This window comes from Dufourea novaeangliae, unplaced genomic scaffold, assembly GCF_001272555.1.
Source record: "Dufourea novaeangliae isolate 0120121106 unplaced genomic scaffold, ASM127255v1 scaffold146, whole genome shotgun sequence".
Taxonomy (NCBI): Eukaryota; Metazoa; Arthropoda; class Insecta; order Hymenoptera; family Halictidae; genus Dufourea; species Dufourea novaeangliae.
In genome coordinates, this window is record NW_015374023.1 from 118,742 (window position 1) to 130,849 (window position 12,108).

At 47.5% G+C, this 12,108-nt stretch overlaps 4 protein-coding genes across 4 annotated transcripts; all 4 read right to left on the bottom strand.

Moving 5' to 3' along the window:
- Positions 1-4: 4 nt before the first annotated feature.
- On the bottom strand, positions 5-2,518 carry LOC107189251 (cysteine sulfinic acid decarboxylase-like). The gene is made up of 8 exons (XM_015577739.1): positions 2,318-2,518; positions 2,066-2,250; positions 1,414-1,708; positions 1,145-1,333; positions 1,000-1,064; positions 665-854; positions 435-604; positions 5-356 (listed from the first exon to the last, which is right to left on the bottom strand). The coding sequence occupies exons 1-8, from the start codon at positions 2,456-2,458 to the stop codon at positions 110-112; spliced, it is 1,482 nt and encodes a 493-aa protein (XP_015433225.1). The 5' UTR covers positions 2,459-2,518; the 3' UTR covers positions 5-109.
- A 488-nt stretch (positions 2,519-3,006) lies between these two features.
- LOC107189147 (leucine-rich repeat-containing protein 15-like) lies at positions 3,007-7,467 on the bottom strand. The gene is made up of 7 exons (XM_015577622.1): positions 7,221-7,467; positions 6,569-6,719; positions 5,823-5,894; positions 5,613-5,756; positions 4,302-4,689; positions 3,973-4,232; positions 3,007-3,424 (listed from the first exon to the last, which is right to left on the bottom strand). The coding sequence occupies exons 1-7, from the start codon at positions 7,465-7,467 to the stop codon at positions 3,007-3,009; spliced, it is 1,680 nt and encodes a 559-aa protein (XP_015433108.1).
- Positions 7,468-7,849: 382 nt separating this feature from the next.
- LOC107189219 lies at positions 7,850-9,491 on the bottom strand. The gene is made up of 3 exons (XM_015577704.1): positions 9,349-9,491; positions 8,496-8,804; positions 7,850-8,154 (listed from the first exon to the last, which is right to left on the bottom strand). Exons 1-3 carry the CDS (start codon positions 9,368-9,370, stop codon positions 8,096-8,098), a joined length of 390 nt encoding a protein of 129 aa, XP_015433190.1. The 5' UTR covers positions 9,371-9,491; the 3' UTR covers positions 7,850-8,095.
- Positions 9,492-10,478: 987 nt separating this feature from the next.
- Positions 10,479-11,842, bottom strand: LOC107189148. The gene is made up of 3 exons (XM_015577623.1): positions 11,356-11,842; positions 10,813-11,105; positions 10,479-10,694 (listed from the first exon to the last, which is right to left on the bottom strand). The coding sequence occupies exons 1-3, from the start codon at positions 11,840-11,842 to the stop codon at positions 10,479-10,481; spliced, it is 996 nt and encodes a 331-aa protein (XP_015433109.1).
- Between the last annotated feature and the right edge of the window lie 266 nt (positions 11,843-12,108).

Below are 12,108 nucleotides of genomic sequence, written 5' to 3' on the forward strand. Positions count from 1 at the left end.
ACGCGTCGTGGTGTATCGCGTCTTCCGTTCGCAACTGATGCAATAATAACACGCCCGTACAGAAAAGAACACGTCGAGAATGAGTCAATACACCCGTATATCAGTCCGCTCACAAGTCAACGGCGAACTTCTCGATCTTCTCGATCGCGTAATCCATAGCAGCCTCTGTCGGAGGTGGCTGACAGGTGACGACCATCCGGAAAAAGTTGCCCACATTTTTGTAGGACAGCGGCGTGTAGCCAACCATCAGCGATCCTTCGACCATCATGCGTTCCTTGATCTTCGTGATGATACTGTACAAATTGTCCCACCATTCGGGCGTCTCCTCTTGACCGCGCATGCTCGGTGGCACGTACCTGTAACGGGAGACCAGAGGAGCGATTTTCGACATCGGGACGTTCTATCGAAGACGATCGCGCAAGCGTCACTCTTACCAGAAGCAAACGTTGCAGCACTCGTAGCTGGGAAGAACCAACCGAAAACCGTCGCGGCCCTTGATCCGTTCGTAGAAGTACTCGATCGCGTGCATCGCCAGGTCCACGGATTCGCGAAGACCTCTGGTTCCTCGGGCCTTCCACATCAGCCACATCTTGGGGCCATCCACCTGAGACGGAAAAACGATTACGAAACCGATCGAGAAATACGATTCGTCACCCTATATTACCTTTCGTCCGCATTGCAAGCTCTTGTCGCCCGTGTCCCACGATACGTCGTAATGCTTGTCCTGTTGAAAAAGGTACCTCGCGCCAGCGCAATTCGTCTCGTGCAACATATTCTTACCGTTGACCAAGAACAGCGAGCATTGGAACGGTGCGCCGAGCATCTTGTGCGGATTCCACGCCACAGAATTCGAGCTGAATCGATAAGAATGTATCAATCTGATCGAACGACGAAGAATCACCGTCGAACAAAGGTATTGTCTCGTCGCGCTCGACGAACAGCACAGGATGGAGGAAATTGTCGGGTGTGAAATAGGAGACAGTCAATCGAATTACGTACAGCTCGATTCCAGTTAATCGCGTCCGATACTTTTCCGACAACAGTAGCGTACCGCCGAGGCAAGCCTGGAATAAACAGAGAACGGTTCGAGTTACATCAACAACGCCCGATCCTTTTCTACGGCTGTAATTGTACATGTACGAACGTCAACGTGTAACCATATATTCTCTTCACGGCAGATCGCCGCGATTTCCGGTAGCGGATCGATAGCGCCTAGGACCGTCGTCCCGCAGGTGGCGTTGACGAAGAACGGTAGGTGGCCTTGTTTTCTTGCTTCCGCGATGCCTGCCCGTAAATCGTCCGGTCGCATACGACCCAACTCGTCGGTCTTGACCTGCCAGCCGAACAGATCGTTGCCCAGTTTCGATTCGATTTCTTTGGAATCTCGATTGTAAGAAAAGATGGGTCGTGTACCTTGTAGACATGATCGGTTCCAAGACCCAACCAGTGAGCTCCCTTCGTGATCGAGTAGTGGCCACCCTCGCTGGTGAAACAGACGAGCGGCGGTAGCCCCGCGAGGCCCTTTGTCTTGATCTCCGGGAACATTTTGAATCTCGCGATCACCATACCGTACATGTTGGACATACTGCCGCCTGGGCTCAGCATCCCGTCTCCGTCTGGCATCGGTGGATAGCCGACCAGTTCCAAAGATCTCTCGATCACTTGCCGTTCCATTAACGTGAACACAGGCGCTACCTCGTACGTGTACCTGACGGGGGCATCGATCGACGCAATCGACGGTAAACGAACGGATTCTTATCTACATACAGCGAGTCACGGGAGTATTCGTACCCTTTACAATAACTAAGCTTTCGAATGATATAGCATTAATTGAAAATAATAATCAGACTCCTCTCGATTATCGTCCCGACGTCGGGTCCGCACCAGGACAATAATCTTATAGGGAGAAATGCTTCAGATCCCCGTAAATTCGTTTTTTGAAAAAGTGGAGAGGCAACAAAGTATATGGGACACCTTGTATATTGTTAATCATTTGAATTTAAGAACTGCGAGGGTACGAATACTTCCGTGATTCACTGTATATCGCGGCAACGATCGCACTTACTGGCTCGTGTTGAACACGTCCGTCAACCATGATCCAACCAAACCGTATTCATCGACACCGGCGTACAGTTGATTGTGGAAGTGCGGGCTGAACGTTTTCACCGAGTATCTGATCGTTTGTCGTATCGCCGTCTCGATTTCCGCCAGGCTGGCCGGTTGCTCGGACAGATCGATGTCCAGCCGTTCCTGCAACAGGAGAAAAGAAAGGGAACCGAATGGATGTTCGTGTCCGTTATTCGCGCGCGATCCTTACCCGCAACTGGTCCGGTTGAACGAACCGCACCACGGGTTTGTTGCCCGACCGATCGAACGCATTCTCCTCGTCGAGAATTTCGAGCAGCCGTTTCAGCAGCTCGATCGCTGTCACGTCGACCGTAGAACGTGATTCCTCCATCGTGTTTCGTGCACTGTACCCCGAGAACCGATTCTTCGCGTCGTCAATGCGTAGCACTTTCCCCACCACACGCACTTTTCGATCGCTGCTTTCCTTCGTTCGTTTCTCGGTTCTCGCTCTGTTTACCGCTCGCCTATAGTCGCTCGAGTAACCGGGCAGCTGGATCGCGGACAAGTCGGTGCGGCGTATTTGTGCGTGCACGGAACGAGTAGCATCGTGTGTCCGCCGCGACGCGTCGCTCGCTCCCCGCGTGCCCGTCTGCACGCAATCTTCTACCGACAACGGTCAATCGGGTCGACGAGTCGCGGAAGCGAGATTACCGTTAACGCGGAGGATACACGGAGATAAGAGGAGCCGCGAAGGTCGAACGAAGGAGCAGCGAGCAGAAATGAAGCCGAATAAACGAACCAATCCGTGTACCTATGATACCGAGATATCGTTTAAACTCGCGATAACGACGCGCGTCCACTTGTCGCGAATATTCCACGGTTTAACGACGACCTGAAGGCTGCTTCGAGACGATCGTATTTGAAACGAAACGAAGAAAGCTATGGGATAGTGTCACGTGGGGACAAAGGCACCGAGTCGTTCGACGACGGATCGGCCGGAGGGCCGCTAGTCCCACCGTGATCGACGGGTAGTCGAGGTACCAGACCCCTCATCGAGGCCCATTGACCCTCGCAGAGCTCGTGAAACGTCAAGCGCATCAGCATCTTGCCCCCGAGAGTACCGGGTCCCCTGCACATCGCCCCGGCCCCGAACTCCCACGCAGCCAAACTTTCCGTACCGTTCGAGGTGTCGTTCGCTCGAGCCGCCGCGTAGTATCGTTTCTGCAGCCAAACGGCTAGATAAGAGGCCGCGCAGTCGCAGTGCCACGGATTTCTAGCCAGACGAAGCTGCTCGATGCTCGGTACCGGGTCCAGAAGACGAGGCGGCAACGAGGTCAAATAATTGGACTCCAACTGTCTGATGAATCGAACGTGACACCCGGGTCAGGAAACGAGATAGTACAACAGTTTAGAAATTTCTGCGACAAAATGCTAAAAATAGGTCGGACTCTTCATGAATCGCTTGGTTGAGTAATGTCACAGACGAGATATAGGAATACACCTAACATGTAATGTAATTATCTGTTCCATGCTTTGGGGGCGTCAGAAGCCCCTGTACCATTTCAGTATTCACGACTTTTATGTGGAGTGCGTTCGAAACAACGTGATTTTCGTGGGACACCAAGTCCTATAAGATGTTTGGTCTATTCTTATATCTCGTCTGTGGTGTGTATGAACTTCTGAAGAATCACCGTCGATAAGATGCCGACTTCCCGCCCCCCTTTGTGGGTCGAAGGTTAAAAAAACCGGTTTTCTGTTGATAACTGAACAATTCGGCATCTCATCGACGGCCATTTTTCAGGGGTCCATAGTCATCACTAAAACACCTAACCCAGACCTATGTTCAGTTTCTTCGCAGAGTTCCCACATTTCAATCTAATACTACTTGACCAAGCGTTCACTTACAATTTTCGTAGATTCGGCGTGTCTTGGAACAACTCGGGATGCATCGTTCCGATATGATTCGAGTGAAGGAACAGGGACGTCAGGTTGGACAGGCCGCGGAACGCACCCCGGGGCAAGCTCTCGATCCCATTGGCATACAAGACCAATCGTTCGAGACGGTCGGAAGTCGAAAACAAGCCTGGTGTCAGGCTCCGTATTCGATTGTGGCCCAACTGAAGATCTTTCAGCGCGGTCGAACCTCGAAAAGCGCTCGGATCGATCTACAGTGAACGAACGGAATAAATTGTCGCGGCCACCGTACCCACGAGACGATTACTCGATTTATTTACCCGTGTTATCTTGTTGTTGGATAATTCGAGCGAGCGTAATCGTTCGAGCGGAGCCAACAGGTTTCCGGATATCTCCGTCAGTTGATTGCCCCTAGCGTTCAACTCGCGAAGCGACGCTTGGCCCCGAAACACATCGTTCGGCAGTTCCTTGAGTCGATTCTCTTCGAGGCCGAGGTACTTTAGATTCGCCAAGTCTTGCAACAGATCGTTCGGCAGGGTCGAGAGCCGATTCTTTCCCAGCAGAAGCTCCTCGAGCACGGCCAATCCGCGAAACGTACCCGACGCTAGGTTCGTGATACGATTGCAGGATAGATCGAGCAACACTAACGAGGTGGTGCTCAAGAACAGACTCTCCGGTAGTGTTCGAAGTCTGTTCGAGGAGGCGTCCCTACGTTTGTCATGGAAAACGTAAATGGCACACGAAAAACACGGTAGAACCACAGACGAGGTATAGAAGTAATTTCATCCAATTTATTTTTTCGGTCTACTTTTCTGGGGTTACTCCATTTCCATTTTAGTGTCACTACCCACCGCAGATTTACCATTCTTATAACGTAGAGGTCGCTAAAATCATAGGCTTTTTAAGGTGTTGGTACTACAATTTAGGTGGGCCACCAACTCCCATAAGATGGAGTCTGTTCTTATAACCTCGTCAGTGATAAAACGCGCGAACGAGTTGTAGGGTAAGAGACCTATTTACTGCCAGCTACCGAATTACTGTCATCCTAAACTGGTTTACTTAAAGTAGTAAATAAACGTTGTGAAGTTATGTATACGTAAAGAAACTTCTGCATGCAATTAGAACTGTAATTCATATGATATAAAAAGCAGCATTTAGTTTCGTTTTTCCATTAATTTTTGTGAAATCTTATGTGTTTGGTCAGTTGATACAAAAATTATGCAATAATGTCAGTGTCACTTCTTAAAGTGTCAGTAATTGGGTCTTTTACCCTATCGGTGTTGCCAGTACAACTAAGGCAATTCTACGCTAGTTATTTAGATCAGCCATACTCGACCTGCAGCCCACTGAGCTTTTATATGCGGCCCGAACACATATTCAAGCCCGGGGATTAAGATTTTTTATGACCCAGTGGTATCAGATTTTCGGGTTGAAAAGCGGGAGGGGGTGGGTATTTTTTGTAATAGAGCACAACAAAATACATAAATCTTCAAAAATTGAAATTTATTTTACATAAAGAGGGTAATTTGTTGCAGCCCGCGTAACGTAGCATACATACGTATATGGCCCGTGAAAAATAGAAGGTTGAGTATGGCTGATTTAGATTCTAGGTCGGTTCGGTCTTCACTCACAAGATTCGCAGATTTCGAGTGCTGAAGAATTGAGACCGATGCAGCTCCCTGAGTAAATTTTTGCTCAGTCTGAGATGCGTGACGGCGTGCAGGGAAAAGAACAGGTTCAATGGGAGATGTTCGATCGCGTTGTCGCCGAGATCTCTGTAAATGTTTCGATCCGATCGGGTATTTCTCGCAGGGCGACGGATTCGAGGGGAATTTACTCACAGATGATTCAGTCGCGTCATGTCCAAAAAGGTGTCCCGGTGAAGTGCCGTCAATCGATTTCCAGCCAGATCCCTGAAATCATCGCGCTCAAGGTAACAGCTCACGCGTTTGGTGTCGTATTTAGCTGGGGCTTCATATAGCGCTTTATACGTTTTACCAATTTCACCAATTCAATTTGAATGATTAATATTTTAAACTACCTCGAAATACTTAAATGGAAAAATATTACAAATAAGTGGAGAAAACAAAAATTTTATTTCCTTATTGTAAAAAAATTTATATTCTTTTTAGGGTTTAAGAAAAAATTGGAAAGTATGTCGAACAAATCAAAGGATACGATGTTGACGAACGCATTAAAATCTAAGTTTGCATATTTTGATCTTAACTTTTTGATTAACTGCTTTTTGACTGTGCCTGGGCGTACGTGTGGCCTACCGCTCAGCTGATTAGGGAGTTTCTTTAACTACTAATATCTCGGAAATGGAGCTTCAGATTACAAAACGGTAAAGAACTTTTCGATTTCTATTTACATGAGGAATATGCATGTTATTGATTGTCCCATCTTTTTGGGACACCCTTATATATTATGAACACATGAAACTCAAGCGGCACATCCGCCTGTTTGACTGCGGGGCGGTCCATCCGTGCGGACGAACCGCAAATCTGAACCCGGCCTACAAAATACCGACTGAATCGCCGGTTTTTGCACGATCGAAGCGCCACCTGATGAGATCGCCGCGGCTTACAGTTTGAGCACGTCCCGTGGAACCAGCTGCGCCGCTGGGAGATCCAGTAATTCCTGCCTCCAGCAGGACACCGATTTGGTTTCCGGCTGGCATCGGCACGGTCCTTCCGCGCATACTTCCCAGTCCTCCTCAGCCTCTCCCATCTGCCAAACTGTGAACGATCCGCGAAAGAATTCAATCGTACCCGGACACAAACCATATTCCGTTCTCGTCCGAGTGAACCAAACCCCGTATAAGGTCAGTGTCCCTATTTTTAATCACATCCCAATTTCTGCTCAGTACTTATATATTTTATTTAATGTAAAAAGTTAAATAATAAATTAGTTATACAAAAAATTATTTAAATTAGGTCAGTATTTCCGTATAAAATGCTACAGCTGTTCAATAGATGGCAGCATTTTAATCGAAATAAATTTAATAAGTGTGTCCGTCGTAATGAAATGTGATTTGAGCGGTTGCATTTGTACTAAAAAAAACCTACGGAATCTTTAATATTGTTCTACGGAATATTTAAATTTAATTATAAAGGGAGATTTAAATTTTATATCCAATAAGTTGTTTGTCGATTGCTATATAAATATATAATAGAACTCAATTTCCAGGATAGCAGAACTCTTATATGATTAGAAATAGGAAAATTGACCTTACTTACCAGGCTGCTCGACCGCTCTAAGTCTTCTTTCGAGTCGCGATAATCGATTCTCGAGCTCCTCCAGGATCGCCGAGGGAACAGCACTGTCCGAACCCGATCTTAATCCCACCGAAATCGTCTCCGATCCGGTCGATCGTTCGAGATTCGAATCGGAAAGCGCACAATCGCGAGACGGTACGGTTCCACCTCGTTGGATCGCGATCCCGAGGGATAGCAATAGTAAAACGTTCCTGGTCGCGGGGGTCATGCTCCGGAACGAAATCACGGACGAACGACGAACTTGTTCGGTTAGTCGCGAACTACTCTCGACTACATACTTACTGGTGTATTCCGTGCGCGCAACGAATAAACACCGTGCATCGCTCGAGATTGACGAACAATAGCAGAACTGGGCGAACCTTTGTCCCCCTTTTCGCCACGAAAGGAAAATAAATACAGGAGTGGAGCGAGGCGACCAAGATGCCACCACCTCATACAGACTCCTCCCGATTATCGTCTGGCTCGCTCTACACGATTATTGTCCAGGCGTTAACCCCACCCCTGGGGGAGGGGCATAGAACTTGTCAAGTTCAAACATTGTTGCCCCTCCCCGTTTGTTGTCGAGTCATATGAAATTATATACTGCATAATTTTCAGCAGAAAAGAAAAAAAAAACATTTATTTTCACCGAGGCTGAAGCTGAAAGCAAAGGAAACCACGCTAACTTAAACGTGGCACGATTAAATGAGGACGCGGAAGAAGATGCTCTGCCATGGAAGCAGTACCGAGCTGGCTGACACCATTTCTCAGCAGGTACGAAAGCGAATTCGAGGTTATGTCACGTCGAGATCCTTTCTCCAAGCGTGAACGAGCGGACGGAATAGTAGAGACAGGACCTAGGAAAGCCTGGTGCCGCCCGAGCCAGGACACTCGCCCTTCTGCTTCGTCATGAGCACTGTAGGAATCAAGAGAGAGAAATTTAAAGGTTTGCCAGGGCAGTTCTGTACAAGTTTCGAGCAAATTTGCAGCAAATAATGACAAAAGTTGTCTAAAAAACCATAGCGATGTGTTTCCGCATTTGACTTGGGTTTTGCAGGCAACGCCAGCTGACAAAATGGTAAAGCAAATTGGCAGCAGGTTCGTGCAACATAACATGCGTCAAATTTGGGAGCCAATTTGCTGCCAATGTGCCCGCAAGTTGTTTATAACAAATCTTGCATCGAATTTGTAGCCATAATTTTCTAACAGGCATTGGACAAAATTTGGCTTTGCAGGTTCGGCTGACTGGTCACTTACACGATCCCATTTCGCAGTTGTAAACGTCCAAAGCGCACTGAGAGCCGAATGTTCTAGGCTTGAAATTGACGTTGCGCGGATCGTGGACGCAAATTGGATCGTATTCTGTGCATTCTTTCGCGCAGTCCTTTTTGTTCTTCTTGGCCTCCTTGGCCGCTTTGACGGCGTCCTTCAGGTCCTTCGAGGCGGTCGCGGTTTCCTTGATCTCCTTCGGTTCTTTGATCGGTTTCGGGACGGCGGTGGTCGTGTCGGATGGCAGGGATTCCGCGACGTCCGCGAGTAACACGACCGCGCACCCGACGGTGAACGCTACGGGATAACAATCAGCGGATTTCAGTTCGTGGGATCTTACGATCCAGGAAATTGATTTACGAAAAACGTGTTTTTACTGGCCAAAAGTCATATAATTGGTAACTATAATAATTAATTTCAGTTTGAATTTCAAAATTTTCCGTTCAGAGCGTTACCCCCGATCACACAATTATCTGAAATGAATAATATTTTGGATTTCGTAGGTTTCAAGTATTGTTACTTCATAACCGAAAAAAAAATGTGAAAATGTGGAACATTTAAGTCCCCGGACTATAAACGCGTTTTCAGACCACTATGGAACGGTAAAACGTAACCCCGTTTCGACGTCTCGAGGATGCGTATCTCGCGCCTCTAAGCGGCCTCAATTAGAGTCCCACTATTTAGCGAGTTAACCGTCCCCTCGTTTTATCCCGTGAATAGCGAGACGCACATTTTGCCCCCACCCCCTCCCAAGACACGAGCATTGAAAATTTCAATTAAATCGCAATTGAATTTCAATTGAATTTCAATCTGAAATCGATGAAATATCGATTCAGCTTACCTATAAGCACGACCGATCGCATGATCGACCGTTGTCCTCTCACGTGTATTCTTCTTGTTCCGCTTTGATCCGCTTCGATCTACGCTTGGAATTGAGCTGGTCGATGCAGTAGTAGGTATTACGTCTCTCTGTAACGCGATCAACGACTGATACGCAGTGGTGTCTCGCAATCGCGTTTATAAACGAATGACCCCCACCGTAAACTCCTCACCGGAAAACTCGTAAAGATCGAGAGGAACACGTACCGGCAATTTTCGAAATTGCTCGCGCCTCCGCTCCACGCCGAGAGAATTGCTAACTGCCCGCGCGATTTCGCTGGAAATGGAACGAAGTGGGTTAGGTCGCGAAGAACGGAATATTTTGCGTTTCTCAAAAGTTTCCATTTATTCTGGTTTTTTTTTCTTCTTTCTCAGAGCACGGCACAGATCGAGGCGGACGACGCCGGATTGCGACGTCGTCGAATACACGAATTATACCATTGGCAAGTCCCGCGATCGCGTGCGTCGTTTATGTACAATTGTCATACGTACAGGGTGATTCATAAATACATGTCAATGCTTCAATGAGTAAATCAAGTAACAAAATGTCATACAGACATACATCCTATATACCTTAGTTTTCGAATTATGGATGACTGACCCCTTGCCTTACGATTTTCTTGACGTCTACAGTTTTCAGAAATACTTCACTATTACTGGGTTCCCAGAAACAAAAGGAATTATGTACTAATTACAAGCAGCTTCGAATTAAGGTTTTTTGTGGCTCAGGCCTATTAAATTTTCGGGGGATCCCTTGGTCAAAAAGAGGGTGGGAGGGGGGATTTTTTTATAATATAATACATAAATAACAAATAGATAAATCTTGAGAAATTGAAATTCATTTTCCACAAACAACTTTGCCGAGGCTCGAGGTTCGGGCAAAAAAACGAATTTACGAGGGTCTGAAGCATTTCCCCCTACGAGAGGAGTCTGTATAACATTTTTTACTCCTATTAGTGTGTAGATTTACCCTCTGAAGTATTAAAATGCATTTATGAATCACGCTGTATAATAAATAGCAATAAATAGGGGAGCGATCGAGAATGACGACGCGCAATTAATTGGCTCGAGTAGCGATACACGCCGAGAGTTTTAGCGAACACGTCGGGTTTCTTCCAAGGCGTAACTCCGCAGCAAATAAGCGTAATCATTCCAGGTTTCGTCGCGGCTGAAAGCATCTCGAACTCCTCCACGTTCTGAATCCCGATACACGCCGTTGACGTTCGATCGGTCCTGGTTCAAACTCTCGTACTTATCGACAGCGTTGCTCACGATCGTTGTCAATGTGTTCACACGATCCCAAAATCTCTCATCTCCTGAAACGAGAAAAAGCTCGTGAAAGATTTCGTCGAAAACAATTGGATTTTGCCCCCTCCCCCTGCCTTCCCAGAGTTGAAAATCTTTCGAGAAGATTCGAAGCTTGTACATTACCATTGAACGATCGACGGCCCTCGTCGTCATCGTCGTCCGCGTCCACCTTGTTCCCCTTTTTTTTTATGATCTCGAGCTTCGGGATGAAGAGCAGCAGGCAAATAACTGCTATAAATTTCACTATCAACTTGAAGATGACCAGCTTCAACAGGATCTTTGCCAGCGTGAAAGCGTTCAGCTTGAGCGCAAACGGCCAGGAAAAGTCGATGGTAGGAAGAACGACGTGGGACGATTCGGACATCCCATGGGGAACTCCGTGTCCGTAGCCGGGCGTCGGTGGCCCGTACCCTGGAAATTTCGGCGAGATGGATCAGCAGACGATTTCAACGAACGTGAGTATTAGATATCTCGATTACACGTGTAATTAATATACACCCGTGTTTCAGTCCGTGTGATTTTTATTATTTTTAGGAGGGTCCTCACGATTATCTTCTGGCTTGTTCTACACGATTATTGTCCAGGTGTATGGGTATACACCAAATATACACAACAATACATTAATGTGAACGCGTCCGTAATACGATACCTCGTCCCTCACCTTGCTGGGGCGGCGAGTAGTGATCACCGTAGTAAGATATCTGCCCATTACTGGGTGGCCCATAGGCGAATCGAGGGGGTTGCGGTGGTCCATACGAACTTTGGGGTCCAGCAAAGTCACTGGACGATCGTGTAGGCAGGCTGTACGAGTCGCTCGGTATCATCGAGAAGGAATCTCGATCGGCCGAGCCGTAAACGATTCGTGGAGACGTTGCGCTACCCTCTGGGCCCGTGTAAACCGGGCCCACGTTGTACTCTCGCCTGCGTTGAGGGGTTGCAGACTCCGATGCGCCACTGGAACCGTTTCCATCCACTGAAACGATTCCCTCGCGAGGATCGGCGCTGGTACGGGAATGTTTCAACGCCTCCAGATAGCTGTCCTTCGGCCAACTGCTCGGCCGACCGATCTTTCTTCCGATAATCCCTTTGATCGATTTCGACGTCGTCGACTCTGCTTTCCATCCGAGCTGATTTTCATTGATCGTCATCTTGGTTATGTTTTCGCTAGGCAATTTAAGCGTCGTATTTTCGACGGTGTGCTCGATCGGCAATAGGCTCGGCGAAGAATCACGGCCGGTTGACATACCGATTATTGTCAACAATACACCGCAAACGCATACTATCCGTAAATTATTTCCGTAAGTCACGATCATTTTTACCACCGACCGTTGGCGAACTATGGGAGAACGATTTCCGCGCGTTCTAAGCGATCGAACGATCCTCGAGGTTCTGAGTTTTCGAACGACACCGAATC